This window comes from Rhopalosiphum padi, chromosome 3, assembly GCF_020882245.1.
Source record: "Rhopalosiphum padi isolate XX-2018 chromosome 3, ASM2088224v1, whole genome shotgun sequence".
NCBI classification, from domain to species: domain Eukaryota; kingdom Metazoa; phylum Arthropoda; class Insecta; order Hemiptera; family Aphididae; genus Rhopalosiphum; species Rhopalosiphum padi.
Genome location: NC_083599.1, coordinates 76,828,408 through 76,856,405, shown reverse-complemented (window position 1 = coordinate 76,856,405; position 27,998 = coordinate 76,828,408). Strand labels below are relative to the sequence as shown.

Genomic DNA, 27,998 nt, shown 5'->3' with positions numbered 1-27,998 from the left:
TTTCTTAAAACGTCATTTTTGTTTCCCGCCTTTTGCAGGCAGCCGACATGCGACGCGCCCGTCGCCAACAGGTCGTGGAGATGTTGCACATGGCCAAGAGACCGTTCGCGTTCGTGGCAATCGTGCTGAATTGCTGCACGCCCCAACAACAGACAGAAACAAACAGTAGCCAGGTGGCTCGGTTCGGCGACATCAGACCGTTGGCGATCGAACCGACCAGCGACGCGAACGCGGCGGTCACTACGCTGCTGATCAAACTCCCGGATCGCGGACATCAGTCGGCTGGCACGAGGCTGGCGCTCGGTTCCACGTTAGTGTTGAACATGCTCAACCCGAGGGGTGGTTACGCTTCCAACGCCCATCGGCACCACCACCATCACCACCACCATCATCACAACAACGCCGCCGGTCCTAGGCAAAGGAGAAACGCGCCCCAGTGACCGCCGCGGTTAACCGTTCTCTCTACACGTCGTATAATAATTAATATCGTTTGTAAGGTATATTATAATATTATGAGATTGTGGTCGCGACAGCCGACAACCATAATATTTTATCGTATACGACGGCAATAATAATTCGTCGTGACATAATCCTCCGACATATATAAACGTTTCACTACCGCAATCACTGTGAATCTAATAGGGGTGGCTAGTACGCGAGTCGTGTGTAGGTACTAGGTACATACTCGTATACGCGACCGATCGCAATTTCACTGGTAACCGACGAACGCATTTACGTAATTTTAGCACCTTTACTTAGGTAATAATTCCCCTCCGACGTGTGCAATAAATAGTACATACCGTATTAAAGTAGATATTCTTGGGTAATGAAGCCTATTAAATTATTTAATTGATATTCCACTAATTTATTTTTAAGTATAATTTTGTCAATTGATATTATTTAGTAATAGTTTATTTAAACTTTTTGATAGCTTTCGTCAACCCTCCATCAACTCTACGATTATTTTTTTATCCTTTTATATATTTATTATTTGTTTAATGTTTGGTTATTGTATCATTTGTTAACTAAGTCTTTCCAATTTCCATGATAAAATTGATAAATGAACTGAATGATTTCTGAATGCTTATAATATATTATATTATATTACTATTATTATCATAATATTACACTATATTATTTGATCTCTTCATAATGATTCGTATACACTATTATATTATTATGTTAATGTAAATAAATCAGTATAATTAAATGAAATTACAAATTATAATTTTGAAACACTTGATAAAATGTTAAACAAATCAATTTTAGGCAATCATTTTTCCACAATCCACTACTTACAAAAAGTGTGAAACTACTTACAAAAGTGAATATTTAATTTTGGTTTTTAACTTCAATGTTCTAGCATCTTAAATAAATCAACTAAAAATTAGTTACTGCTTATCGGGGGTCACGTTCCACATCATACTTTATAAACTAAAGTTTTCATTTAAATAGATTCGATCCCGGCTTTGTTTTCTAACAAAATAGACCTATATTATGCCGATTGTATTGACAATCCTAGATATCGATTAAGACATATAAAAAAAATACTTGAATTCATCATGAAGTTTTATTGTAAACGACTTTTCCACATTTTAAACACTTTTTTTTATTATTAGCTTTCAGTACAATAATATTTAGCTCGAAAATTACATGATTTAATTAACTACACAAATTCAATTTTAAAAACTTAAAAATCCTTTCTAAACCCTTCAATATTAAATTTTTGAATGTTATATTATTGATGTAAGAAAATTACTTTTTAGTAACTTTAATAATAAATTTAAATATATGTTCTTATAAATGTTATTAGATAACTAGATTAAGATACAATTGGCGAAATATTAGTATTTTTAGACACAGCTATTAACTAAAAATTGATCTTTACTTATTAAATTTAATAACTCGATTTCATACTTATTATACCAGGCTGTAAAAAAACGTACTGTCTATAATAATTAATAACTAATAAGGTAATGCATAGAATTTGTTCGATATACTGTTCATACAATTAGAATCTCAGATAATACTGTGTTTTATTATACCTACCATGTAACTTTGGCTCAAATTATAATACCAACTGTGAAATTATGTACAATTGTGCGCAACGTTTTTTTTTTATAAAAAAATTTATTATTTTCGTTTTAGATCGATATAGAATATTATTGTTTATAATGTCAACATTAAATTTTAAGCGTTTTAATGTGTTATATTCCAAATTTCAAATTGAATGATTTACGACTATCATTATCGTTTTGACACATGCTGATCGCTATAATAAGTGGTTTTTTGTTCCTTTTTGACTTCAAAAGTCTATTTTTTGGCAATATTACATAGGTAATTATTTTATGTGATTTATTATTTAAAAAAAAAAACTAAAAAGTACCTATAACAAACTATTTAAAAGATCAAAATAGTTATTAATATAATTTTATTGGATGGAAGTAATTATAGTGTAAGCAGTTAACAGTTAACAATAGAAACACGCGATACATTATCCTCTAGTTTCATAATTAATCATTATCGTCTTTAGTTCGTCGCAAATTCGAAACCAAAACGTAAATATTAAATATTCTAAAACATTGTCAATAATCAATATAGTTGCGAAATGTGTGAATTCATAATTTTATACAAATCAAAAAAAAATAATAATATCTACTTACCAAAATTTATAAAACACTAAAATTTACTTAACAAAATATATAATATTATGTACCTCATCGTTATTGTTAACAATTTTGTGATAATCGAATTGACCAAAATAAACGGCGTTAATCCGTTTTATTCACGCGTAAATTTAGGCAATGTGTAATCAATATAATCTATCTCTTATCTTCGTATATACTTTGGCGGCTTACGTTCATGATAATATTGTATAAGTTATATTATAGGCGCATAGTACGAAGTCCAATCAATAAGTAATAACTAATGATTAATATCAATCACAAAAACATAGGTGTGATAAAATGTATATTTACTCACCTATTCCCGTATAGTATAGTATATTTTTGTAGACCTGTACATAACTATATATGTAGTTGTAACCATTCCTGATTTTTATAATAACGTATAGTATATAATACAATATGATAAAATATAGACGTATAAGTCAAGGGTGTATATTGGACCCTGGACGGCTTCGGGTGTTTCTTTTTAAATAATTTCTTCGTTAATAAGCAAAAAAGTCAATCTTGTATCATATAATGGATGGAGTCATCGCATATCACACCTATAGATTGGGTTGAAACCAACATAATTGTAAGACCCGTGACATCTGCGCCTGCAAATATCAATCTGTTTATCCGCTTAAAATTGAGTTTAGGTATTACCATTGATTATAATTTAAATAAGTACTATAATATTATTTGCTTTTTTATGAATTGAATCAGGATCATTTAAAAGTTATCTTTAGTGCAATGCACGTTTAATACAATATTCAACAGTTACGAAATGAAACTACGTAGGTATAATACTAAATAAACATCCTTTTAATAACCATCGAAATTCGAAGTAAATTAACACGATTTAACATTGAACAAAATCAAGTAGGTAGCCGAAATACATTAATTTTCACTGGCGGGTAAAAATTGTGCAACACATTAAATGCATAAAAATTATTTTATTTAAAAATCAGTAATTTCTATGTAGTACACCTATTGCCCTATTGGCTATTCTATTATTCTTTATAATACCTTTTTATAGTTACAATTATACTGGTCGCTGGTGTCAAGTACACTTCTGTTATTATTATTTTAAATTTATGACTTTAATGTTAATATTTTACAATATTATACATTTATATTTTATAATACATATAAGAAATAAGAATTTATAGAAACTTAAGAAATCTTTATATTTTATTTTATTCATCTGTTTTATTGGTGTCAAAAATTGATAACCAGAGATCACGCGCATGTGCATATCATTGCGTTGGCTCACAAATTATTCATATGACTCTATCCATTATATTATATGATCTCTAAGAAGCAAATATAAACGATAATCGGATAATGTACAAACAGTTTATTGATAATAATATTAACAAAAATATTTCAACGAAAAACGTAATTTGTTTTCTTTTCATTCTAATAATAACTTTGAAATTTATAGGTATCAAATAAAAAATGTCAAACCTCCCCGAAAAATGTTATTCCGGTACACCCTTGATGTAAATAACTACTATTATACTTTCTTTCTTTTGTCTTGTATTAATTCCAAAATGTCTTCTTCAGTCTTCTGTCAACGTTTTTTTCTACTATGACTCGCGTCCATATCATAAATCTATAGCTTTTTTTATATATTATATATATATATATATATATATTATTATTATTATTTATTATTTACCTATGTCTATAATTATTATTATAATGTAAATCGACAATTTAGTCGAGTGTACCTCGGTGCAGCGACTACCTACCAACCCATATTTTTATTTTTATAGATTTAATCTTACCAATAGGCAATAACAAACGAATGAGTTGGTCAACCCATTCGTTAATAATGTATGTTACCTTAGCTTTTGTTTAACTATCTACTTATAATTGTATTGGCTATTTTCTTAATATTATGAACATGTAACTTAAAAACGATAATTTGTTGTTTTTTAATTTTCATTATTTGTGTGTATTAAAATGTTAAGTACCTTTATACATATTATTATAAATAATAATACTATTCTACCTATACGTATTTTTAACGAATATCATATGCAAAATATATAATATTTATTATATTTCTGCTTTTATATTTAATATTAGAGTGCGTATTATATTGTTAAACTTTTAGTGTACATATTATAATGAACAAAACTAAAATAATAATTTAAATATTTTCTAATGTAGTGTTATAATTCTGCAGATATGTGTTGATGTGTTTGTTTTGTTAATTTATTATTGTTTATTTTATTTTATTATTTTTTTTTTTGTTTGTTTGTTTGATCAATAAAATGATAAAACGTGATATTAATAAATTATAATTTGCTTTTATTTTTTTTATCTCGAGTGTTGAACATTTATATCCGTTATAACTATTGTGATATGTAATTAAATAAATAATTCGACAACCATTGATTATTAGTGTTGACAGACGATAACCGTTGCCCTCGATAATACTAAAGCTACGATTAATTGTACTTATAATGTCATAATCGGAAAGACCGTACTCGATAGAAAATCATTACACTTATCTAAAAAGACAGCTTAAAGATCCAAGCGTTAATTCGTAGTGAACATTATCATATGATATATAATATTTCTAATATATAATCCGTTGAAAGAGATACAGTTATTTACTGTTATTAGTCATTGACCATTGTACTATAGTCAATATATTTATTACTTATTAATTATTGCAGTCATTACTTAATAAATATATTGTTTTTGCAGATCTATTGGTATCACACACGTTCTATAATGTACGTATATCAAGTATTATCAACTGCAACTGCTATTTATAAAAAATTGAAATGTTCGACATTGTTTAGTTTTTATTCGATTTATTTACGATAAAAAACTTATGTTTATACGTCAAAACCTTTTATTTAATCTAAGAACAGTCTATTCATTTTCAAGGCTCAACTACTCCAATTAAAAACTTAACATGTTATCAACTACCTTGGTACAAAATAATTAGGGGCATTTCGTGTTTCTAAAGAATTTTGTCAAAACCTTAAATGCTTATAAAAAATTGTTTGCCAATATACATATTTTTTCATTTCATTAAAATATACTCAATATCAGGGATAATGTTTTAAATTTTCATCGTACACAAATCGAAAAATAAATTTAAAATTTCATATAAGTACGAGTATCTACATACATAACATTAATAGAGATTAAATGTATTAAAATTATATGAAATAAAATGATAATTTATATTAAATACTATATTATATTATGTGCCATCATAAGTTTTCTTTACTAAAATTGGGATAGTGTAAAGTTACTTATATTTTTCGAGTAGAGTACAAATTTTGACGACATTGGTTAATTCACGCGTATTATAACAATGCATATTCTCAAATGCTTTTTTATTATTCAAAAAATATTAATCGTAGAAACATAAACACATTACAGTCATTCCACTGTTGCTTAAATCGTCACCAGTGGTGAATTTAAGGGGGGCCCAAAGGGCCTCGCCCCCTCCCCATTGGCATAAGTTAAATACACATATTTGTATGTATTTGTTAATTACTGAAAAATTTAAGATTTATGTTTTGTACTAACAAATTAAATCCTGGATCCGCCACTGATCGTCACTGTCTATGCACAACGTAATTATCAAATATTTTGACTAATTTTTGGCTATTTGTTAGCACTTAAAAAGTTATAACTTTTTTTTTTATAAATGTTGTTAAGAAAATATTACGTACGCTTTATCAAAATGCTTGAAAATTTAATAAACAAGATTAAGCACTCTTTATAGATGGAATTTATAATTCGACTCTCGCAACTTCTGATAGTAAAAAATGAATACAGAGCATTAAAATCCCATAACTACATCAATTGATTTTTAACGAACGATTATTAAAATTACTTATAATAAAATTCTATAATGATATTGATAATCCAACGACAAAGTATCAGTGTTTCGAAAAAAGAAGCGTATTATTATTACTCTTAATAAATAATATTCCGAACATATAATTCTTCTTAGTCATTAATTTCTTATAATAGAGACCCAAGTGGAATTATAGACATTGTTGTATGGAAAATAGAAATATTAAATTAATTAAAATGTCATTATAGGAAAATAACTAATAAATATAATATAATATATGTATCTATTTACTAGGTAACAGTCTATTATTATTTATATATAATATTGTACTGTAATTCTTGGTAGTTAGGATTTCAGCATTACAAAAACCTTTTACTATATTGTCTTATTCTGTGTTAGTACTGTATTCAAGTCTGTATTATTTATCCAGGTATTAACTAATTTTATGCAATATGCGTTGTGTTTTTTTAATATTTAAATACAAATTACAATATAATATAATAAATAATAAATCGAATGTGCGAATATTAAGTTATAAACTTATAACTATAAAGAGAAAAAGACATATTTCGCAAAAGAATTCATCGTTTTCAGAAATAAATAGTGTTGACTGTTGATATTCTTTTATATAGATTGGTCTATCTATCTTGTTAACTAGCTAGTTTTTAACTAATTGTATTTGCCTATAGGTTATAGATATCACATTCCTACACTTTCTAACTCAATTGTTTTCTTATAAAAATAATCTTTAATCCGTTTGTTTTTATAATTTAATATAATTAACATAATCTCACCTGAAAGAAGGTCAAATTCAAAATAACCAATGAAAATATAATTTAAAAATATATATATCAAATGAAATTACATTAAAAAACATTTATGTATGGAACTATTAACATCAATAAGCTGATACATAACTACAAATGTGTCTAATAAGTTGCAAATTAATAAATGGTATTAATTAAATAAATTAAGCCCAATATCCATTGATTTAATCCGAACAAATATATTAAAACTTAAAAGTATTAACAGAATAAGATCTGATAATTTATTAATTTATAATAATTTATATCCCTAAATAGGGTAGGACTATTTACGAAGAAGGTCTGAACACGTCCATGCTCACAACAATTAAATCATGATGTGTGGCTTTGTAAAATATTAATTAGTGTGTCTATTAATGAATATATTGTAAGAATATTATGTATGTATAAAATAAACTTCAGTCTTCTATGAAATTTCGAAATTTTCCACAGTAAACAACAATTAATGACCATTAAGTAAATTTTTCTATTTGTTGATTATAATTATTTCTGTTATTGTCTAAATTGTATTAATATTTATAATTATAATATTTCATGATATTATGATAAATAATATACGTTAAATACCTACCTTTTAATAAACTAATATATTATTGTAATGTGTAGATATAATAAAAGATAAAGTCCTGGATAACTAGAAACTTGAAATTTTTATAGGACCTGCCTATCACTGTGTATGGATGCACTAAAAAAAGATTTTCTTGAGGATTTTCGCGTTTTAAAAAAAATACGCATACGGGGATATTATGTTGGATTGCGAAAATAGAATATTTGTATGGTTATATATCTCTTTCCGATATAGAGGTAGGCATTTTTTTATACCTGTATTGCACAGACACTTTTTTTTGTAGAAATTAATTGATTCAAATATAAAAATCAAATATTATTTTGGTAAATACTTTAACCTTATTGTACAAAAAAAAAAAATAATTAAAAAACAAAAATTTTATAGGTGAGATAATGCACGTTCCACTACTCAAATATGTGCAATAGATTTTATTGAGTATCAATAAAATAAAAATTATATTACATATTATAATTAAAAACTTTTATTAATTGATTAGATCTATAATAATATACCTATTATTATTAAAGGTTATGTTTTATACATAATATTTAAAAAAAAAATTAAATAGTAGGTAGTCAAAATTATAAAAAAAAGAACTACCTATAAGGCTATATAAATGTTATAATACAATAAAAACAAATTTTTCTTTTAAATTTTGTTTTTTAATTATAATATTATTTAACACATTTTTATATAACTAAAAATCCTATTTCTTTATACACCATATACCAATATATACATATATATATACCACCAATTATTATAATTTTATGACTTCCCATGAAAGCAAACAGTAATCCTTATTATTATTAATATTATCAGATTCGTTACCATAAAATTTAACTATTGTCTTCGACCGGAATTTCTTCGAATTTGATAAATATTATTTTCATTTAAGTTTTTACTCATTTTCAATAATAAATGTCAATATGTTGTAAAAAAAAATCTGTAGGTATTATACCTTGTATGACAAAAACACCAATAATAATAAAAAAAAAATTGTTTTTTTTTTTCAATAATTTTTTTTTAAAAAATTCGAGTAAAATATAAGTGAAAAATAATAACAATATGTCAATATTGATAAAAATCGTTATAAAAGGTGAGTTATTTTTCGTACCACCGTGACGGAAATGTAATTTACTAAGTGAGACATACGGTATTCCACCGTGCCGGAAAGAGATGTAAAGTTTTCATTGATTACAAAAAATAAGATAGTTATTACTTTATTAGTTATTATAATTGGATATAATTTTGAGCAGTGTTTTATGTTTGGTAAAAACCACCAAAATGACTGTGTTAAAAATCTGTGCAATTTACATTTAACTGAGTTTAAGACGTGGTAAACTCGTGGGCATTTCATTTGTCACGTGCAACGCACTGCAAGATCATATAGTGATGACTATATAGTATTAGCCGTTAGGTATATATACGAACTAAACTACTAAACTTTGCGGTAAAATACTCCACTAATACTGACAAAATGACTGTACTATTCTCTATTATAGTGGCAGTATATTATTATAATAGGTACTGACAAAATAACTGGATGAAATAGGTTTTAACAAAAATCCTAGACAAAAATCTACCGTGATCAAGTCTTGAAGTGTACTAAACGTAAAAGTTTAAAGTTATTAATAATAAAAAAAAACTAGGGATCGGAAGTAGTTGAAGCTGCAGATATGCTCTCGATTTGCAGAACACCAAGCCAGAAATCTGAGCTGTACAATAGTAAGTTTAAAAATCGAAATTTTACATATTTTGTCAATTTTTGGGGAAAAGTGCACATTTCGATAATTTTTGTTTCTAAAAAAAAATTGATTCTTTTCTTATTTAATCTTCCTATGTATTTTAAATAATTTAGACTATAAAACTTTATATATTATTTAATGTGTAGTTTAACGTTTAACGTAGTAAGTAGTGGAATATTAATTTGACGACACTACGACAGCGGTGCGGTGTGCATTTATTTAATCTCTATCGCGCTCTAATATAATATGCTGAAATTCTATGTTATCGTCGATATGTTGTCGACTTATTAACTTATTGTAATTCTTTTAATCGTTTATTAATAAGATTGTTGAGTAAGAGTGACACATTCGATACAATTGCTTTTAAATAGTGCTTCAATTTAATAAGATGTCAAAATGCCAATCAGTTTCCCGCCATATATTTCAAATATTGTGCCTACCTATAAATTAATTTTCCTATATTTTATACGTGTGTTTTTATGCACATTATACTTGTATATTTTTTTTCGGAATAATTTCGAATGATATAATTTTATATATTTTACAATTTCCTTCGTGCAAAAGGTAATTTTTAGCTACTTTATAGCTTCTGAGCCTTATTTCCGAATTAAACAAACATATAATATTTGTTTCTAATAACCGCACAGTAGCACGCCAGAGGGCATTAAACAAAGTACAAACAATTATTTATTTATCCATTGTAAATAAAAAAGTTTGTTCAAAATGTGTTTACCAATAAAATATAATATAGATTCTCGCCGACAATTTCGTTTTATATTTACATTGAATTTAATATTTACAATAGTTTATAATTATAACTTTTTTTACCTATAAATTAAGATCGTGTAAAATCGAAATGTTTATTTGTTTTACTCAATCGTATTCAAATATGGAATTATAAATACAACGACCGACCGCGGTTAAAAGTTAAAACGATAATTTATTTAACATCAACGTTTCCTAAGGTCACTTAGAAGTTAGAGGACAATGGTCTCCGTTGTATTAATTGTATTCGTATAATAGAATATATAGACGAACAAAAATTTTCGCGTACCTATTTACTCCGGTTGACCAGATTGTTGTTGTTATCGTATCGATAAATAAACGTTTGTGTTTACCGACTGTTATTGTGCGTGGTACGGATTCGGATCGGCTTATCTTTAATATTTGTAATATTCATAATTGACTAATAAATTATACTACATCCGGCCAATAACATCTCTGATTAGACGGATAATAAACAAATTTTTTTTTTTTATTTGAATTTTTAAATACGGTGATTAAGGTCATACATATGTCTTATGTCTTATGTGTAACAAGCAGAAGTTGCGATAATCGATAGATGAAAGTATGAAACTGCTCTCGTTGGTCAATAGATTGATTATTTTATTGCTAATCAAATAATTATGATGAATCACAATATTATAAAATAAATAAAAAATATTGTACTCATATATAAATATATAAGTAGATTAAGCACGTCCTTTTTAAAAAATATATTTACTGAAGAGTTATTATCACTACATATTATGTATTTCTCAATATAGGCAGAGTAGTAAGTAGCCTAGGAAAGAAAATTCTGAAATGATTTTCTTAAAATATTAAGAAAATTCTTTATTTTATAATAACGGAAAATAATTGTATTTAATATTTTTTCAATCTTGTAAATTTGGTTCCTATATAGGTATATTGGCATATTGCGTACAATATACCTATTTTGTATTCATAATTTCATATAATTTATAATAATAATTCGAAAAAATATTTCCAAGTTGTTTAAGAAATAAATAAGTTATATTTATTATATATACCTACGGGGTGATTCTTTTATCACGAACCACTCATTATTTCAAAAAGTATTCATGTTTTTGAAAACATTTTTTTACATAGTTTCAAGTTGTTAAAAAATCAACGTTTTTATTAAAAATATTTTACTGAGTATTTTGATACATAAAAATGTAATTTAGGGCGAGTAGTTTATGAGTTTTAACTTATTATAACTATTTAAAGTTTGATGCATGGAGTGGAGTGGTACGGACTACGGGGTACCCCGCAAAATGTTTGTCCACTACTCCGCTTGACAAAAATTTTAATTACGTATAATTCATAAACTCTCGCCCTAAATTCGATTTTTACGTATCAAAATACTCAGAAAATATAATATAATATAATATAATTTTTTAATAAAAACGTTGATTTTTTAACAACTTGAAACAACATAAAAAAAATATTTTCAAAAACATGAATACTTTTTGAAATAATGAGTGGTTCATGATAAAAGAATCACCCCGTATAACGCGTGATCACGAACAGTATCATTTAAATTCACATTTTTCTTTCATTGGCAAATTAACACGGTGCAATACGGATAAAAAAAAATGGAATTTGCAAAAAAATTACAAATTTTTTATATAGTAGATTTAGAAGATAATTTTCATAATATATATGGTTATAAATAATTATTATGAATAATATAATACCTATTAATTCATCTTCAAGCTAAAAAAATATAACATGACCACTGTTCAATTATTGTGTAATTAGCTTATTAAAGAATATGAGTTTTACGAAATGTGTCCAAATATATATATATATACCTATTGCAATTCGTATTTTTGTGTGTATATATCCGCCGTAAATTGTTCTTTCATTTTCGTGTTTAAAACGAATACAAATTTAATCGCAGTCACTGCAGATGGAACAGTATGGCAATTCTTACGATTGAGTCAAGTCTTTGTGTTTCACTATCATAAGAAGATAATATATTATAAATTTATATATTATATATTAAAAATTAAAAAACAAGATGTCAACTTCTAAAATTAAAATATTTATCATAACAACATATATTATATTATGTTGTATTATATTATATGTCTATTATTAGTTTTATTACTAAAATTAATGAAGGTACGTCATACTTATTACATCGTAAAAAAAGTTTAAATGTTTTACTTAATTTTTCAAATCATATGGTTTTAATTTTGTTTAATTTTTATGATGGTTCATAAAAGTTATCATTGTAGGCTGTAGCCAGTAGGTTTTAGTATAAAAAGTTGCAGATTTGCTCATACGTATAATGTAGAAAACCAGACAATCAAACTGCTCAAGATAAGTTCTACATAAATTTATATACTATCGATATAATATGTTTAATTTACCCCGCACCATACCGTAACCGCGGCGGAACAGATAATATGGTTCAGCAGCCTGTATTATATATATATTATTTGTCACCGACCACTGACCAGCCAACACAGTCACACTCACACTTAGACAATGAATTATTACTATTATTATTTAAATTATCATTGTAAATTATATATTCGAGAAGTACAGTAAGGCGCTATTGTTATTATTCAGTGTTATCCGTTCGTGTGCTGTTATATACGTAGGTACGTATATAAGTAAAAAAAATACGCGTCGTGATCGATGATTTACTACCTTATAGCCGCTTTAATTTATTATTATTATATTTTTTAAAGTGCATGCTAGTCACACTTAAATTAATTATCATATAATATATTATTATATTGTGTTAACGCCAGTGTCTGTATGACTCACGATTGGGCCCATTAATTTTCAACGGGGCCCAAACACCCCATGCAAGCTTTAAACAAAATTAACTGTTTTTTTTATATATATTACAATACAATTATTTTGTTTTTAATTGAATGTTATTTGCTTAAAATAATTTGTAAAAAAAATATAATCAACAGTGACTTTTACATAATTTTTTACGATTGCACTTATAAAATGGAAAATTATATTCCTTATTATATAAAAAAAATTTAACATACCTAATTAAATTAATTATTAATTATTAATAAAATAGTAGTTTTTAAGTTTTTTTTAATCCATGATCTTCTAAATATTATATTATATTATATTATTATTATTTTTTTATATTCTAACATATCAGTAATTTAATTTTTATTTATAAATTAAATAATGTTTTTTCTTCAACAAAAATGCAGACAAACTAAAGAAACTTTGAGTTTCGAAAGTCAAAATTTGGTTCTTAAATTTTAAGTTTTGAAAATATTCGTTTACATTATTGTATCCATGGATCATACTTACCTACCAGCTATTATTTGTACACTACGTATATATATTATATAATGGTGTTAAATAAACCAAACCTGAATTTTTACAATGATGAATGCTTCAAAATTAATTTGAAATTGGAATCACGGTCATAATAAATGATTGAAATATGCATTTTTCCGTTTGGCTATGGGTTCCCAATGCTTAAAGCGCGGTGATATAAACTCCATACAGGTTTTCACATCTAGATCGGCAAGGTAAGAGGAGAGCCTCGAATATTTATTTTGTTTTATTTTAATTATTTTAATTAGTGGGTCGAACAACCATTTTAATTATTAATTTATAACAGCTCTAAACAACCCTGCATTATTACATTGTACTGTTGTTTTATCTTTGACCAAAAAGGGTTTAAATTCTGATGTATTGTTATATATTTGTTGTGCTCAAACGGCTCGAATAGCTGAAATGCTGAATCATATATTGTTTTATTTGTATGTAATGTGCATAGTTCTAATATCGACCGCCTATATTTACATACGGTAAACTAATTATTTATTTTTTTTATATTACTAGATATTTTTATGTTTTACTGTTATCGGCTAAAATAGCCATATCATTCTACAGGTCATAATTTAGTTAATCGTTTACATTTGTTACAAATTCTAATAATGTTATACATTATATTGCACGTTTTACGTTAGCTCTAATGCTCTTCGTTTTATTTATTGTCATTAAACTATGTTTGTCACACAGTTATTGTGAATTTATTGTATTTATTATTATACGAGATGCAACTAAAATAGTTCTGTGCTATTAGGAATTTTTATTTATGTTTATTTACAAGCTTTAATAAATCATTAAAAATATTTTATCCCAACTATTTGAAACATCATTAGTATTTGGACTGTTGTGATACAATTGTTTCATTTATTATTTTAATTATATAGGTACCTATATTTATTGGTTTGATCATAAGGGTCGTTCTTTAATGGTTGTTGATCCAGAAGGGCTATTTTTCAATGTATATTTATTGAACCAGGCTATAGTAGATATATTTATATACTTATTACGAATTATATGTTCATATTTATTTATTTATTTATTTATTTATACAATTATTACAATATCACCCATTGTTCCTAGGTTCATAGTCATAATAGTATAATACACACATTTACATAATTACACATACTTATCTATGTGCACACTTAAAACTTTTTGCGTAGATCACCAGTTTTTGCGTAGCATTCCCAACCACTTCTGGTTTAACTGTTACAACGAGCTGTTATACCACTACAACACGACTACACATAACTAACACAATAAGGTTGGTCGTCGGTCGCTCGAAAAATAATTGTAAATAGTTAATGGGTATGAGCGCAGAAGAAAGTCGGTAGGTATAGAAATGAAATGAATTTCATCTGTTCTGTGGACTGTGGCCCGGGCGAGCAAATTATCAATGTACCTATATTATATACCACGCAGACGCATATACAGTATTTTTATAGACAACTACTGTACTATCATAATAGTACTCAACAATTCAATTGATCTTTGGCCCTAGTTATGATTTTTAAAATTGTTGTTAAATGATTCATTTTTTTTTTAGGTTTTTATTCATTAAGTAGTGCAAGATAGCTTTATTTTTTTTTGCTAAATGGAATGCCATGTTAAATCATTTACATTATTATAATCACAGAAAATAATGATGATAGTAATACCGTATAGCTATTGGGCATTGCGTTTAATATTAGGTGGAATAATTAATAATCTATATTATGTTTATTGCCTGTTTATGTTTATCAAATTGTTTTCCTGTAGATATCATTGTAAAGTAGGTACTAAAATTAAAATCCAGAATAATATGATAATCACGTTTTTTATATTTTAGTTTCTATTTATGTTGTTTCATTGTGAATATGTATACAATGAAGGTATACGCGTATTTAATTTTTTCGTTTATAAAAATACCGTGTGTTTGAAGTACGAAAACTAATTAGGTACTTAATCATTTTTACGGACTCGTGAATTGAACAGTAATACAGTATAAATAAGTGGTTCTCAAACGTTTTATCCACATAGTATAATATTATAACTAAGAATCGGATTTATATGCATTAACAAATTACAAAATATGTTAATATGTGTGTCCAACATAACAAAATATATGTTTGTAAAAAGTATATTTTAAACAGTGTGATTTGGTTTAAATTAAAAAAAAAACAAATTACAACAATATTTATTTATCCATTTATTGTTGTTATATTATTATTTCCAAAAAAATAGTATAAAGATTTAAGTAAAAATTCAAAAAAAAATAAATAATATTATAAAATAATATAATTGTGTAAATTTAGTTAATATAGGTAGACTGAATTTATTTATTTTTTCATTTTACTAGAATTGCCACTGTACATTAAAATCTTTCTTTTATTTTCTCGAAGTATTATGTAAGTTTAAAAAAAATAGTGCAAAAATGCGATACAGCAATATTCCACAACAAATATCAAATACTCGTATGACTTAAAATTGTAAAATGTTAAAATATGCACAAATATGGTCTAAAAGGAATCGTATTTTAAATCACAACTTCGCGTGAAATATGTCTTGTACTTATTTAGCATACATTACTTATTACAATCAACTAATAAAATATGCAAATATATACAAATTTGCGCTCTGATAATAAATTGCTTAAAGATGCAGTACTCTTTCTATATTTCTATAACAAACATTGTGTACCTTCACAATAACAGCTACTTTTTTTACGTCCACTAGAACAAAGATTTTAACATTTAACCGAGCGACATTAAAGATTTAAACCATTTCCACTGAAATATATGTATATAAATTTGTATTTCGTTTTTTGTGATTATCTTTGTGTTTCTAATCAGTTATTTTGTGAGCCTAAATAAAAGAAGCATAATTTTCAATGGGTATATTTATTACCAACTAAATCTAATTTCGACCAGAAACTAGATTTAAAAAAATAAAACATCATTGCGAGAATGCAAGATTAGAATCATATTACCTATATACACTATTACACTATACCATTATAAATCTGAAAACACAATCATACCACATTTTCATATTTTAATTCCTAAATATATATATATATATATATATTACGTCTATTTAAATTGTGTTTTAAAATATAAAAATTATAAATGTATAGCATATTATAATTTATATTACCACTATAAACGTCTATAAACGTGCAAATGCACGTGATCGCGGTATTCAAACGCAGTGTTTGCATCTCTAAAATGCTTAAATCGCAATTGATATACTGCCGTTGCCGTATATTGGGTACCTTAAACTATTAAAACAGTTAAAATAGTCCTTTTCGCGTTAAATCAGTCATATATTTTGAATTTGGCAATAAAAAATAAAAATACATATAGGACGCGCGCGCGTTAATCTCTTGTAAAGTGTTTATATATTATTAAGTAAATGTTAATTCTTCGACGTGGTCTACGCGTCGGCGTCTTCGTCCTCGTCACCCTCGCCGTCTTCGTCGACGGTCGCCTCCTGGTACTGTTGGTACTCGGACACCAGGTCGTTCATGTTGGACTCGGCCTCGGTGAACTCCATCTCGTCCATGCCCTCGCCGGTGTACCAGTGCAAGAACGCCTTGCGCCGGAACATAGACGTGAACTGTTCGGACACGCGCTTGAACATCTCCTGGATGGCGGTCGTGTTGCCAATAAACGTGGCCGACATCTTGAGCCCCCTGGGCGGTATGTCGCACACGGCCGTCTTGGTGTTGTTCGGTATCCACTCGACGAAGTAGCTGGAGTTCTTCGTCTGCACGTTGAGCATCTGCTCGTCCACCTCCTTCATGGACATCCGGCCGCGGAATATACTGGCCGCGGTCAGGTACCGGCCGTGACGGGGGTCGCACGCGGCCATCATGTTCTTCGCGTCGAACATCTGCTGGACGAGTTCGGGCACGGTGAGCGCGCGGTACTGTTGGCTGCCGCGGGAAGTCAGCGGCGAGAAGCCGGTGATGAAGAAGTGCAGCCGCGGGAACGGAACCATGTTGACGGCCAGCTTCCGGAGGTCAGAGTTGAGCTGCCCGGGGAACCGGAAGCACGTGGTCACGCCGCACATGGCCGCCGACACCAGGTGATTGAGGTCTCCGTACGTGGGCGTCGTAAGCTTTAGCGTCCGGAAGCATATGTCGTACAGCGCCTCGTTGTCGATGCAAAAAGTCTCGTCCGTGTTCTCCACTAGCTGGTGCACCGACAGCGTAGAATTGTACGGTTCGACGACCGTGTCGGATACCTATACGGGCAATAACAAAAAAAAAAGAAAGATATAGTGTGGACCGATGAGGCGGATAGAGCAAAAGACTTAACCTGACTTAACCTGTTCCCATAGGATTTTTATCAGTTGCGAGCGAACTAAGTGTAGGGGGCTTATACGCGGGCAAATATGTTGCCACGTTAAAAAAAATACGTTCCACATAAATTACATTATATTTATAGTTATTTATAAGATTCTTACATCCCTCTTTATATAAAGAGGATATTAACGTTAAACCTGCTGTCCCCAATCAAAGTATTTAAACTTTTCACGATTTGCATTATGTAGGTTAGTGGTTTAATCGACTAAATATAAGCATTTTTGATAAAAACGTTTTTTAAATTACGTATAAATATAATTGATAATAAATTAATATCAGTATAGTTTCTAACCTAACTATATAGTTTAAATATTGTAAAAATCGATTGTGTTATCGTGCGGCATTCGATTAATTATATACAATAGTTATTGTTTTTGTAATAACGATTTTTTCTATCAATAATAATATTTGAACTGCCTGTATACAAAATAAGAAATTATAAGAAAAGTTTTACTATTGATAGTTATATAATTATTATTATGAAGATATAAAAAGTACCATTTATATAACGACACAGTTACTCAAGTACTACAGACATTGGTAATAATGGTAAATACTACTACACTAAAGATTAAGTACAAGTGCCCGAGTTCTTTGTCTAACGTAACACTCAGTATACAAAAGGATAAATATTATGAATTATGATCGTGAATTAAGTCTCTTTCGTACCTTTGGTGAAGGAACGATACTGTATGTGGTCATGATGCGATCTGGGTATTCTTCACGAATTTTCGATATTAAAAGTGTACCCATCCCGGAACCAGTTCCGCCGCCCAATGAATGGGTCAGTTGGAATCCTTGTAGGCAGTCGCAACTCTCAGCTTCTTTCCTGAATGAGAATTTTTTTTTAAAAATCAATTACTTCATTTTAATAAGAAAAATATTTTTTATTACTTTAATTTAAGTTAAAATACAATTAATTAAATTAAATGACATGTTTTTTCGACAGAACTATATACCTTACTACATCGAGCACTGAATCCACTAGCTCAGCGCCTTCTGTATAATGTCCTTTGGCCCAATTATTGCCTGCACCGGATTGTCCGAAAACAAAGTTATCAGGCCGAAATAATTGACCAAATGGGCCCGACCTCACGGAGTCCATGGTGCCGGGTTCCAAATCCACAAGAACTGCTCGAGGAACATATTTACCACCTAATATAATATAATAATATAACAAATTGTTATAAAATTGTTTTTAATTTTGCAATATACGTTTTGTAGCAGGTTCAAGAAATATTAAAGGTAATATAATTTATATATAAAACAATTTAACATTTAATAATATATATTTTATTAATATATACATTTTTAATTGCTTACACGCAATATGACTCGTATTTAAAACAAATTAAAACCCGTAACCTACAATAATTTAAATACAAAGTATACATATATTTACCGTTATTTAAAATAATTAAAACAAATCTATTTAAATTCATTATTATCTAAATAATTATTATAATACTAAATTCGTACCTAATAAGTAATAAATATAATAACTGTTTTATACATTTGAATTATATTTAAATACATAAAAATATTCAATTAAAATTATTTAAATTTTACACATTTTATATTTAAATGATTTGTATCTACCTAAAAAATCAAGACTAATTAAAAAAACTAAAAATGTAATATAAATTGTGTAAATATTATATCAGTGCTACGCTAAATAAATTGTTTGATTTTATTATAGTATACCAATATATAAGTTAATAAAAATAAATATTATGTTAAATGTCAATATGTCATATCTATTGTAGGCATTACTGCATTATACTAAGTTAATAGTGACAATAATTTGAAATAAACTGCTTTAGGTAAATAATCAATAAAAATAATAATAAACATTATACAATATACTATATTATACACTAGTCCATATAACAATAACTGGAGTGTAATGTATAGAAGTTAGAAATGCCTCACCATATTCATACTATATTATTTATATAGATATTAACTATTTTATATTTTGTAAAATATACTTTTTAATACTTAAATGAAAATATTAATGTATTTTTTAAACAAATAATTTAAACATATTATATTTATATACCTACTGAAGTCCCTCCTCAAAAAAAACAAAACTAATAAATATATATTTTTAAACTTAATTTATAATTTCAGAATCTTTTACAATATAATTAAATTAATAGGTAATAAGTAAATGTTATAGGTACCTATAAAGAACAAAAGGATAAGATTTAGAATGTTAACACCGAAGGAACTTCAACTGAATAACTAATATTTAAATATTTATTTATTTATTAACGCCAGCGGAAATTTTATAGTAAATAAAATAGCATTTGGGGCATTTTATAAACCGATTGTACCTAATTATTGAACGAGGATATTCATCTCAAAATAACCTACAAAAATATCCTTTTTTAAATGCATTAATTATGACTTTAAAAAAATATATTTACATATAATCGTATGAAATTTTACATTAAACTAAAAAACAACTATAAATGTGTTTAATAAATTGCAATTGGTAAACGGTATTAATGAAACTGAGCGTTAAGCAAACAATAATTAATAGATTTAAAACGAATAAAGTAAATTGTATAGTTGATTATAATAAAATATAAATTGTATATTTATATTTTCAATTTAAACCTCTCCGTGTTTGCTATTTGAATAAATTGAAATATTCAATTCATTTTGTATAAAAAATAATAATATGGTCGTAATTTATAAAAAGTTAATTATTTTACTTCATATTACAAAATACGAAAATCTCCTAAAAAGTTATAAATAACATTTTATTGAATCCGTCGTCAGATTACTAAGATTATAGACGTTCCGAAATACATGCAAGATAAAAAAATTGAATTGCTAGACCCCTGCAGTTATTTTTTAAGTTATAACTTATAACCATAAAATAAAAACATTAAAAATTGTTATGATTTTATCAGCACAAGAATTGATATATTAAAATTCTATGATAATATTTTAATCAAAAAATATTTATTATTTAGAAATAATATTATGTGACTTATAAAATTTTTTACCAAGCGCTTCAGTGTAATAGACGTTGATACGTTCTAATTGTAAATCAGAATCGCCGTGATATGACCCGGTTGGGTCGATACCGTGCTCATCGGATATGACTTCCCAGAACTGAAAAATTATCAAAATACGTTATTGTAATGTAATACTTAAATAGAAATTAAAAAATATAATATGCGTTTATGTAATAACTATTAAAATTATGCTTTATGAATATACTAATTATTAATAGTCAGGTATAATATAGAAGTCTATTACTTTTGCACCGATTTGGTTTCCGCATTGACCGGCTTGTAAATGACAAATTTCACGCATGGTTATTTATGGTTTTATAACTATTAAATTTTTAATAAATTGTATTTGTATTTATGAGTGATGTGTTAAATGAAAAATTTTAATAGTCAATACTGTACAATAAATGTTTAAGGTGTAAACAAAAGATATTATATGCAAAATTAAAGTGGCCAGTAACATAGAGTGCCTATTTGACAAACCGTTTATCCGAACATCTGTTATTATGTTTATCCAACCATCGATGACGCATTGGCGCCAGGCTCGTAATTGGAAGAAAATATTCAATATTCAAATTAACTGTCAGTCGTATTGTTATCATATAAAACTTTTAAGTAATCTAATTTTTTTCAAAACAAAAAGTTCAAACTTATTCATTGAATCAAATAATTTATTTAATATACCTATTTACTTATTATAATATTATGCATTTTGCAGGTTGGTAAATATTTTTTAATTACATATATATGTCAAATGTCATATAATAATATGTCTATATAGGTAGTTTGTTGTTTGTTTTACATTTGGTTTTTATGTAATACAATAGGGCCTGCAGGGCGTTAATGATTTTTTTGTTTATTCTTGAAATGTCACAGACAATGATGATTTCCTGTAGTCTCGATTATTTCTAGATAATTTTTTATTTGACTTCGACAACAAGTCTGAAGTCGGTCGATTTTATAAACAAAAACTACACACAATATATCTTTCTTAGTTAGGACATAAATTCATTTTTTTATGCTTACATATTTTCTAAGCATCAATGTACGAACTCTAGTCATAAGTATAATAAGTGGAGATTGGAGACTCATAAAATATTAAATTTGCTACAATAGCTAGAACAGATCTATAACATTCCGGCTACCTATTTAATTATTAATAACAAATATTATGAATAATTATTTTTTACATTATATTATGACGTTATTTTGTTATTTTTACAATAAATAATTACTTATTAATTGTTTAATTTTTAACATAGCACGTAAAAAACAGGCGTGTAAAATATGTACTTTTTAAAATATTTGTAAAATGTTAAAAAGGTCACACATGAAAATTTCACAAATGCCACACCAGTACACACTAAGCGAATCGATTCACTCGCGAACCGTTGAACTCCGAAAAATGATTCTTTCCCAGACTTAGAAGAAAAACAAATGACTATAGTGTGAAAAATAGTATTCAGAAAATTAAAAACATATTAGAAAATAAATTTTCTTTTACCAAATAATAAATTATGGGTCATTTTTATAGACTATTACAAGAAAGTTATAAAATTCATAAAAAATAAAGCCTATATACCAAGCACTTTCTTGGATCTCGAGGCCACCATCAGTAAGTACCATTAAGATTAATACAAAAAGAAATATTTTATATTATTAAGTAATAGTTGTATCAAACAAATGACTTCACAACATAATATACAGAAAATATAGAGTATATTGAGAATTTGATTATATTTTTTATCTAATAATAACGAATAAATAAGTGGATATAACCATCTAGAACACTAAATCTTATAGTCAAATATTTAAAATTTCAAATAACTGGTTGTGTAAGTGTGTAACAAAATTGAATAGTAAAAAATATTATAAATTTGACCTTGAAACGCCTATTATATTTTTAATCTTTCGTACTATAAATCGATGATCGGTGGGTACGTATTTTACTGTACATTATTCAAGGCGCTGCTGTTTACAAATTATAATTTAACATTTAAATAATTAATAACAGGTAAATATTACTCCGATAAAATTCTCACAAAACTACGGCATATAATTGGTGTCGTATATATTTATAGCTATAGGTGCTTTTATAATGTCTATTTTTTCATTGTTTTGCACAATAATAAGAAATGTGGATATAGCAATGTCATTGATACGATTTTATTTCTACTTTTTTAACGTTGATTAAGCATTTAACTTTCAATTATTAACATTATTATCATTCTTATTTTACAAATAATATGTTATGATTTATAAAGTTAATCCTAATGAAAATATTTTTAATTCAAATTGATAAATAATAGATTGTCGTAAAGCCTTAAAAGTGCTTAGATCTTGAAATTTTCTCTATACTTTATACAAGATCGACCTGTCGAGTTACCTGTATGGCTGTATAGAACTCATTTATAACTTTAATGCTTTATATTGTGTACCTATATATATTATACTCTATTACTAAATACTTACTATTGCTATTTTGTAAAATGTTATGTTGATCTTATATTAAAATAAATAATAATGTAATTTGAATACGACTCTTATTGTAATATTTGTAAGCCTTAACACTTGTTACACTAATAACTAATAAGTAATATTTTTTTCTTATCTATTTATGCACATATTATGGGCTTATGGCTACTTACGTACTTTGTTCAAAAAAGTTACTTTACAGTCGATGATTTTCAGACCGAAACATTTTGTGTGGACATTAATTGAATTTTAAATAAATGTTTTAATACGATACGTATTATAACAGTTTAGTAACAATTTCAGGTAACCGAATTGAAATATGTTATAATTAGAGAACGGATTTAAATGCAAATTGCATTTTTTTCTGAAAACATTTTATACATCAAGGAATTAAAAAATGTAACTTTTATTTTTCATGTTTTTGCATTTTTGACATTTTTAGTGCATTTTGTATGTTTTTAAGTCATTTTTATGAAAGAATTAATAAAATTCGATAAAAATTAAGCAGCATCTGATTATACAGTGCTATTATGAAACACAAGGTAAAAGTATAACGAATGTATCTATCTAAATTGTATATTCATTTTTTGAAAATAATTTTCTGAGTAAAAAGAATATAGAAGATGGTGAAAATGATACAAGTAATTAATACCTAAGAATAAAAATTTAAATAATCAAAAAAAATTTTTATGTTAAAAATAATTATTTTAAGAAAATTTTTTTAGTGCATTTAAAAAAAATTTTGTTATGAGTGCATTAAATAGTATTTTTTAAAGGCATTTTTCTTGTTTTTAGTGCATTTAAATCCGTTTCCTAGCTATAATAGTTAAAATACATTAAGTAGAAAAAATATGTTAATTTAAATCAGACCGAATTATAGACCGATTATAGACCGAATCAGAAAAGTGATAATGAACGTGAAGATTTTTTTTATTATAGAGTGCAAATGCAAAACATTATTGAAAACGAGTATTCACTATTCAGGTTTTTGAACTTTGTTATAAGAAAACAAAATTATTATTAAGCTATATTCACTATAGCATTTAACTGTTGAAAAACGCGATAAGTAGGTCACACATAGGGCCGGTGTGTCAATATTAATCAAAGTATTAATATATTTTTTCACGATGTGTTTTTTTATACCAACTATTAAAGTTATTTATTTTGGTATGATCGTTTACTAGAAGAAGTGTCTTCCGACACAAACAATTTTTTATAAAAAAAAAATATTATTTACATTCATTGCTCTGGCCAAAATCTAAAATATATAAAAAATTATTTTGATTTGCCTACAAATTATAATTATATATTTATATGTGCATTTTTGTATTCCTAGGTATACCGCCTTAGGCCGTATATCGTTTGCGTAAATTTCGACTTTTTTTTGTAATATAGTTGCGCGTTGTTCGACTTTTGGCTTATGCATCGTTTGCGCATCGTCCGTTTACCTATAGTTCGACAGACAATGCGCAAACGATAACCGCCCCCGCCTTATGTACACTGGAATATGATAATCACTAATCGCAACATTGTCCAATTTCGGGTATTGTGTTCCCCGCAATATAATATAATCCATCGTATTTTGATTAAACAGAAAACGAAAATCAGCAATCGCATTACACGAACTATATACATATATAATATCTCATCCAAACATAATTATAGAAATATGGAATATTTCATTTAACATTATATTCGAGAACCGGTGAATGCCGGTAAAGATATTATATTCCATCATCCGAGAACGAGAAATACTCAAAGGTAATTCAGAGATTAAAATAATAATAATAATATATAGCCAATAATATATATATAATATAGGACCTTTCGAACGATCTTCGTATTTACCACCTCCCGCCAGGCGCATATAGAGGTACACCGTGTCACCGTACACACACACACCACCATCAACATCACCACACAGACTCTTGTAATCCCGACAGATTAAAAATAATTACGGTGACTTATTGCAGGCACCTGCGTAATACGACTATAAGTCACTATACATACAATATTAATGTATGTATCGACATGTCCCCGACTAATTCTATTTCGCAATTAATTTTCTGTCAACTGCATAATAGTGTATACACAGAAACGAGGGAAAAATTCTCGTTAATAAATGTGATAAATTGTGTCAAAGCCGTAGCCTGAATTTTTTTTCAAGAGAAAGAGCACTTGAATGTTTTTCTCTAGTTTTTGAAATATGATACGTGCGTATATCATCACCTATTACATTACATCTTTGTTCATTAACTTTGTGCTACACATCAATTTTTTTCTTATGACCGTGTACAATATTAATGTTAATAACTATATATATGATATAAAATTAAAACAAGAATGTATTAACATTATTGTAAATCATATAGATTAATATATTACCTTATTAATTTAAGTATATTAATACTTGTTGTAAACATGAAATTTCATTTTAATTCGAATATTATTGCTAGGTAACAAGAATACAAGACTTTTTATACTTTTAACTTTTATAAACATATATATAATATATATAGTAATAATACAATACCTTACAAAAATGGAATAGCTAAATATAAAAAAGATTATTATGAAGCAACTAAAAAAATTAAACATAAAGTAACATAACAAAACTACAAAAATCACTCTTTGTACTGTTTGTAGGTATTACACGAAATTGCGATAAACGATAAAAAATTATCTGTGCATTCGCAGTATTCGTACGACGTGCACGCCAAATTTAATGTACAACAAATACAAATAAACAGTAACCTCCGTGTTTTTTTTTAAATTACAATATTTTTTTAGTGTTGCACACCGCTGACTCGTTGTCAAATCAGGAACACAATAAGCCCAGTTTACTGATACCTACCGACTACGACCTATGGGTTCATGATACGTAGAGTCGGTAGATAATGGACAGGTCACAAAAGCAGTTCATGTTAATACACAATATTATATAATATAAAAACATATTTCGCTTTATATTATACCTTGTGTGAAGTTTAAGTTTCTAAACTCAAAACACAGATAAACCGGTACTTATCTGTCCATTCGTTAAATAATTTGCCGCTGTTTCCGATATGGTTGAACTGCTGATTTTTATATTCAATACACACACCATACTATATTCGATTAGGTAATCTAGGTACCTAAAAATTTCACTGTTGATGTTGATTAAGAAGCGTTAAATTTTTTTAGGAAAAAAATGATTTTTGAATTTTCAATTATTTAGGTATTAGCGGGTTATTAATTTTATTTTGTAAAACTCTATTTTCTTTAATCACACGGGCAGGCACATACAAAACCAGCTGCAAAGATTCATTACGCTCGAAGTGAAGTCTTTTTATATTACTCGTCAGTCATCCGTGTTTATCAATTATTTGGATTGCCGTTTACACGCACCCGAGTACATCAAAACAAATAGGTAGGCGTGTAATATGTTATCGAGTAATCATTATAACATTAAGTATGTGCACAAAGGCGTGTAAAATACAGACGATAGTATAGGTATTAATTTATATAAGTATACGACAGATTCGTAGAATTTGGATTTTGTAAATCTTACATTTTAGTAAGTTGTTGCGTAATACTATATACCACAGAGTTATATTATGTTTCTGCGCTGCAGGGGTAGTAATAGTACACGTGATATACCCGCTGTCTTGAAATTGCGTCGATTCGTAAAATACGTACTAAATAACAAGCGAACCGTAAACACCTGCATAACAAATATTTAATACACATCACACATTGCATCCCTTTATATAATGTGAATGTATATTACGCCCAACGAAGCGGGAAAATTGTAATTTGCGCCCAAAACATAATAATATTAATGTATGAATTTCTACCAAGTAGGTAAGCTATGGTTGACGTTTTTTTTTAAGTAATATTATTCCATTTACAGCAATACCCAGAGGACACCGCGGGAAAACAACCTTCACTGTTATTCAAAAATTGTTTTTTTTTTTTTATTATTTGGTTAAAATCTTACCTAAAATAATAGACAAAAAATGTTATGATTTTATTATGAAATGTATTATATAATATTAATTAATTTGTAAATATCACTATAATAGTGATGTAACATAATTATTATATGTTCAGCCTTACTTATATAATTTTAAATTACGTTTTAAGATGTATATGGCTTGACTATACTATTAATTTTGCCAATTTTGGTGCTTTTTGGTTATCGCGACTACCGACGATTTTCGGGTATCGCGATTCAGTTATCGCGACCTATACATATATATGTATACGTTATTATATAGGTCTTTTCGTAGAAATGAAATTTCCATTTTTGTTACATACCATTTCTACAGAAAGACCACGTAATAAAAATATATTCGACAGAATATACCATTATCACAATTCACTTCACTGCCAAATGTGTAAGTGTGGACTGTG

At 27.2% G+C, this 27,998-nt stretch overlaps 2 protein-coding genes across 3 annotated transcripts in view; one reads left to right on the top strand and one right to left on the bottom strand.

Annotated features, from left to right (window-relative positions):
- The window catches only part of LOC132923917 (multiple epidermal growth factor-like domains protein 8), a 28,902-nt gene extending 25,272 nt beyond the window's left edge, over nt 1-3,630 (top strand). For both annotated transcript variants that reach the window (XM_060987923.1, XM_060987922.1), the window contains exon 41: nt 39-3,630. In XM_060987923.1, the coding sequence (XP_060843906.1) occupies nt 39-440 (402 nt within the window). In that variant the 3' untranslated portion in view covers nt 441-3,630. The remainder of the gene's footprint in view (nt 1-38) is intronic.
- A 13,274-nt stretch (nt 3,631-16,904) lies between these two features.
- On the bottom strand, nt 16,905-21,576 carry LOC132927270 (tubulin beta chain-like). The gene is made up of 5 exons (XM_060991772.1): nt 21,376-21,576; nt 21,120-21,228; nt 19,059-19,254; nt 18,769-18,928; nt 16,905-17,978 (listed from the first exon to the last, which is right to left on the bottom strand). Exons 1-5 carry the CDS (start codon nt 21,430-21,432, stop codon nt 17,166-17,168), a joined length of 1,335 nt encoding a protein of 444 aa, XP_060847755.1. The 5' UTR covers nt 21,433-21,576; the 3' UTR covers nt 16,905-17,165.
- Nucleotides 21,577-27,998: the final 6,422 nt, after the last annotated feature.

Bases quoted from the DNA above. Each gene is read 5' to 3' on its own strand.
- LOC132927270 (XM_060991772.1), bottom strand. From the start codon at position 21,432: ATGCGTGAAATTTGTCATTTACAAGCCGGTCAATGCGGAAACCAAATC. The intron at 19,255-21,119 runs GTAAAAAATTTT...ATATTATATTAG, and splicing joins CTATTACACTGAAGCGCTTG to GTGGTAAATATGTTCCTCGA. The intron at 18,929-19,058 runs GTATATAGTTCT...ATTCTCATTCAG, and splicing joins TCAGTGCTCGATGTAGTAAG to GAAAGAAGCTGAGAGTTGCG.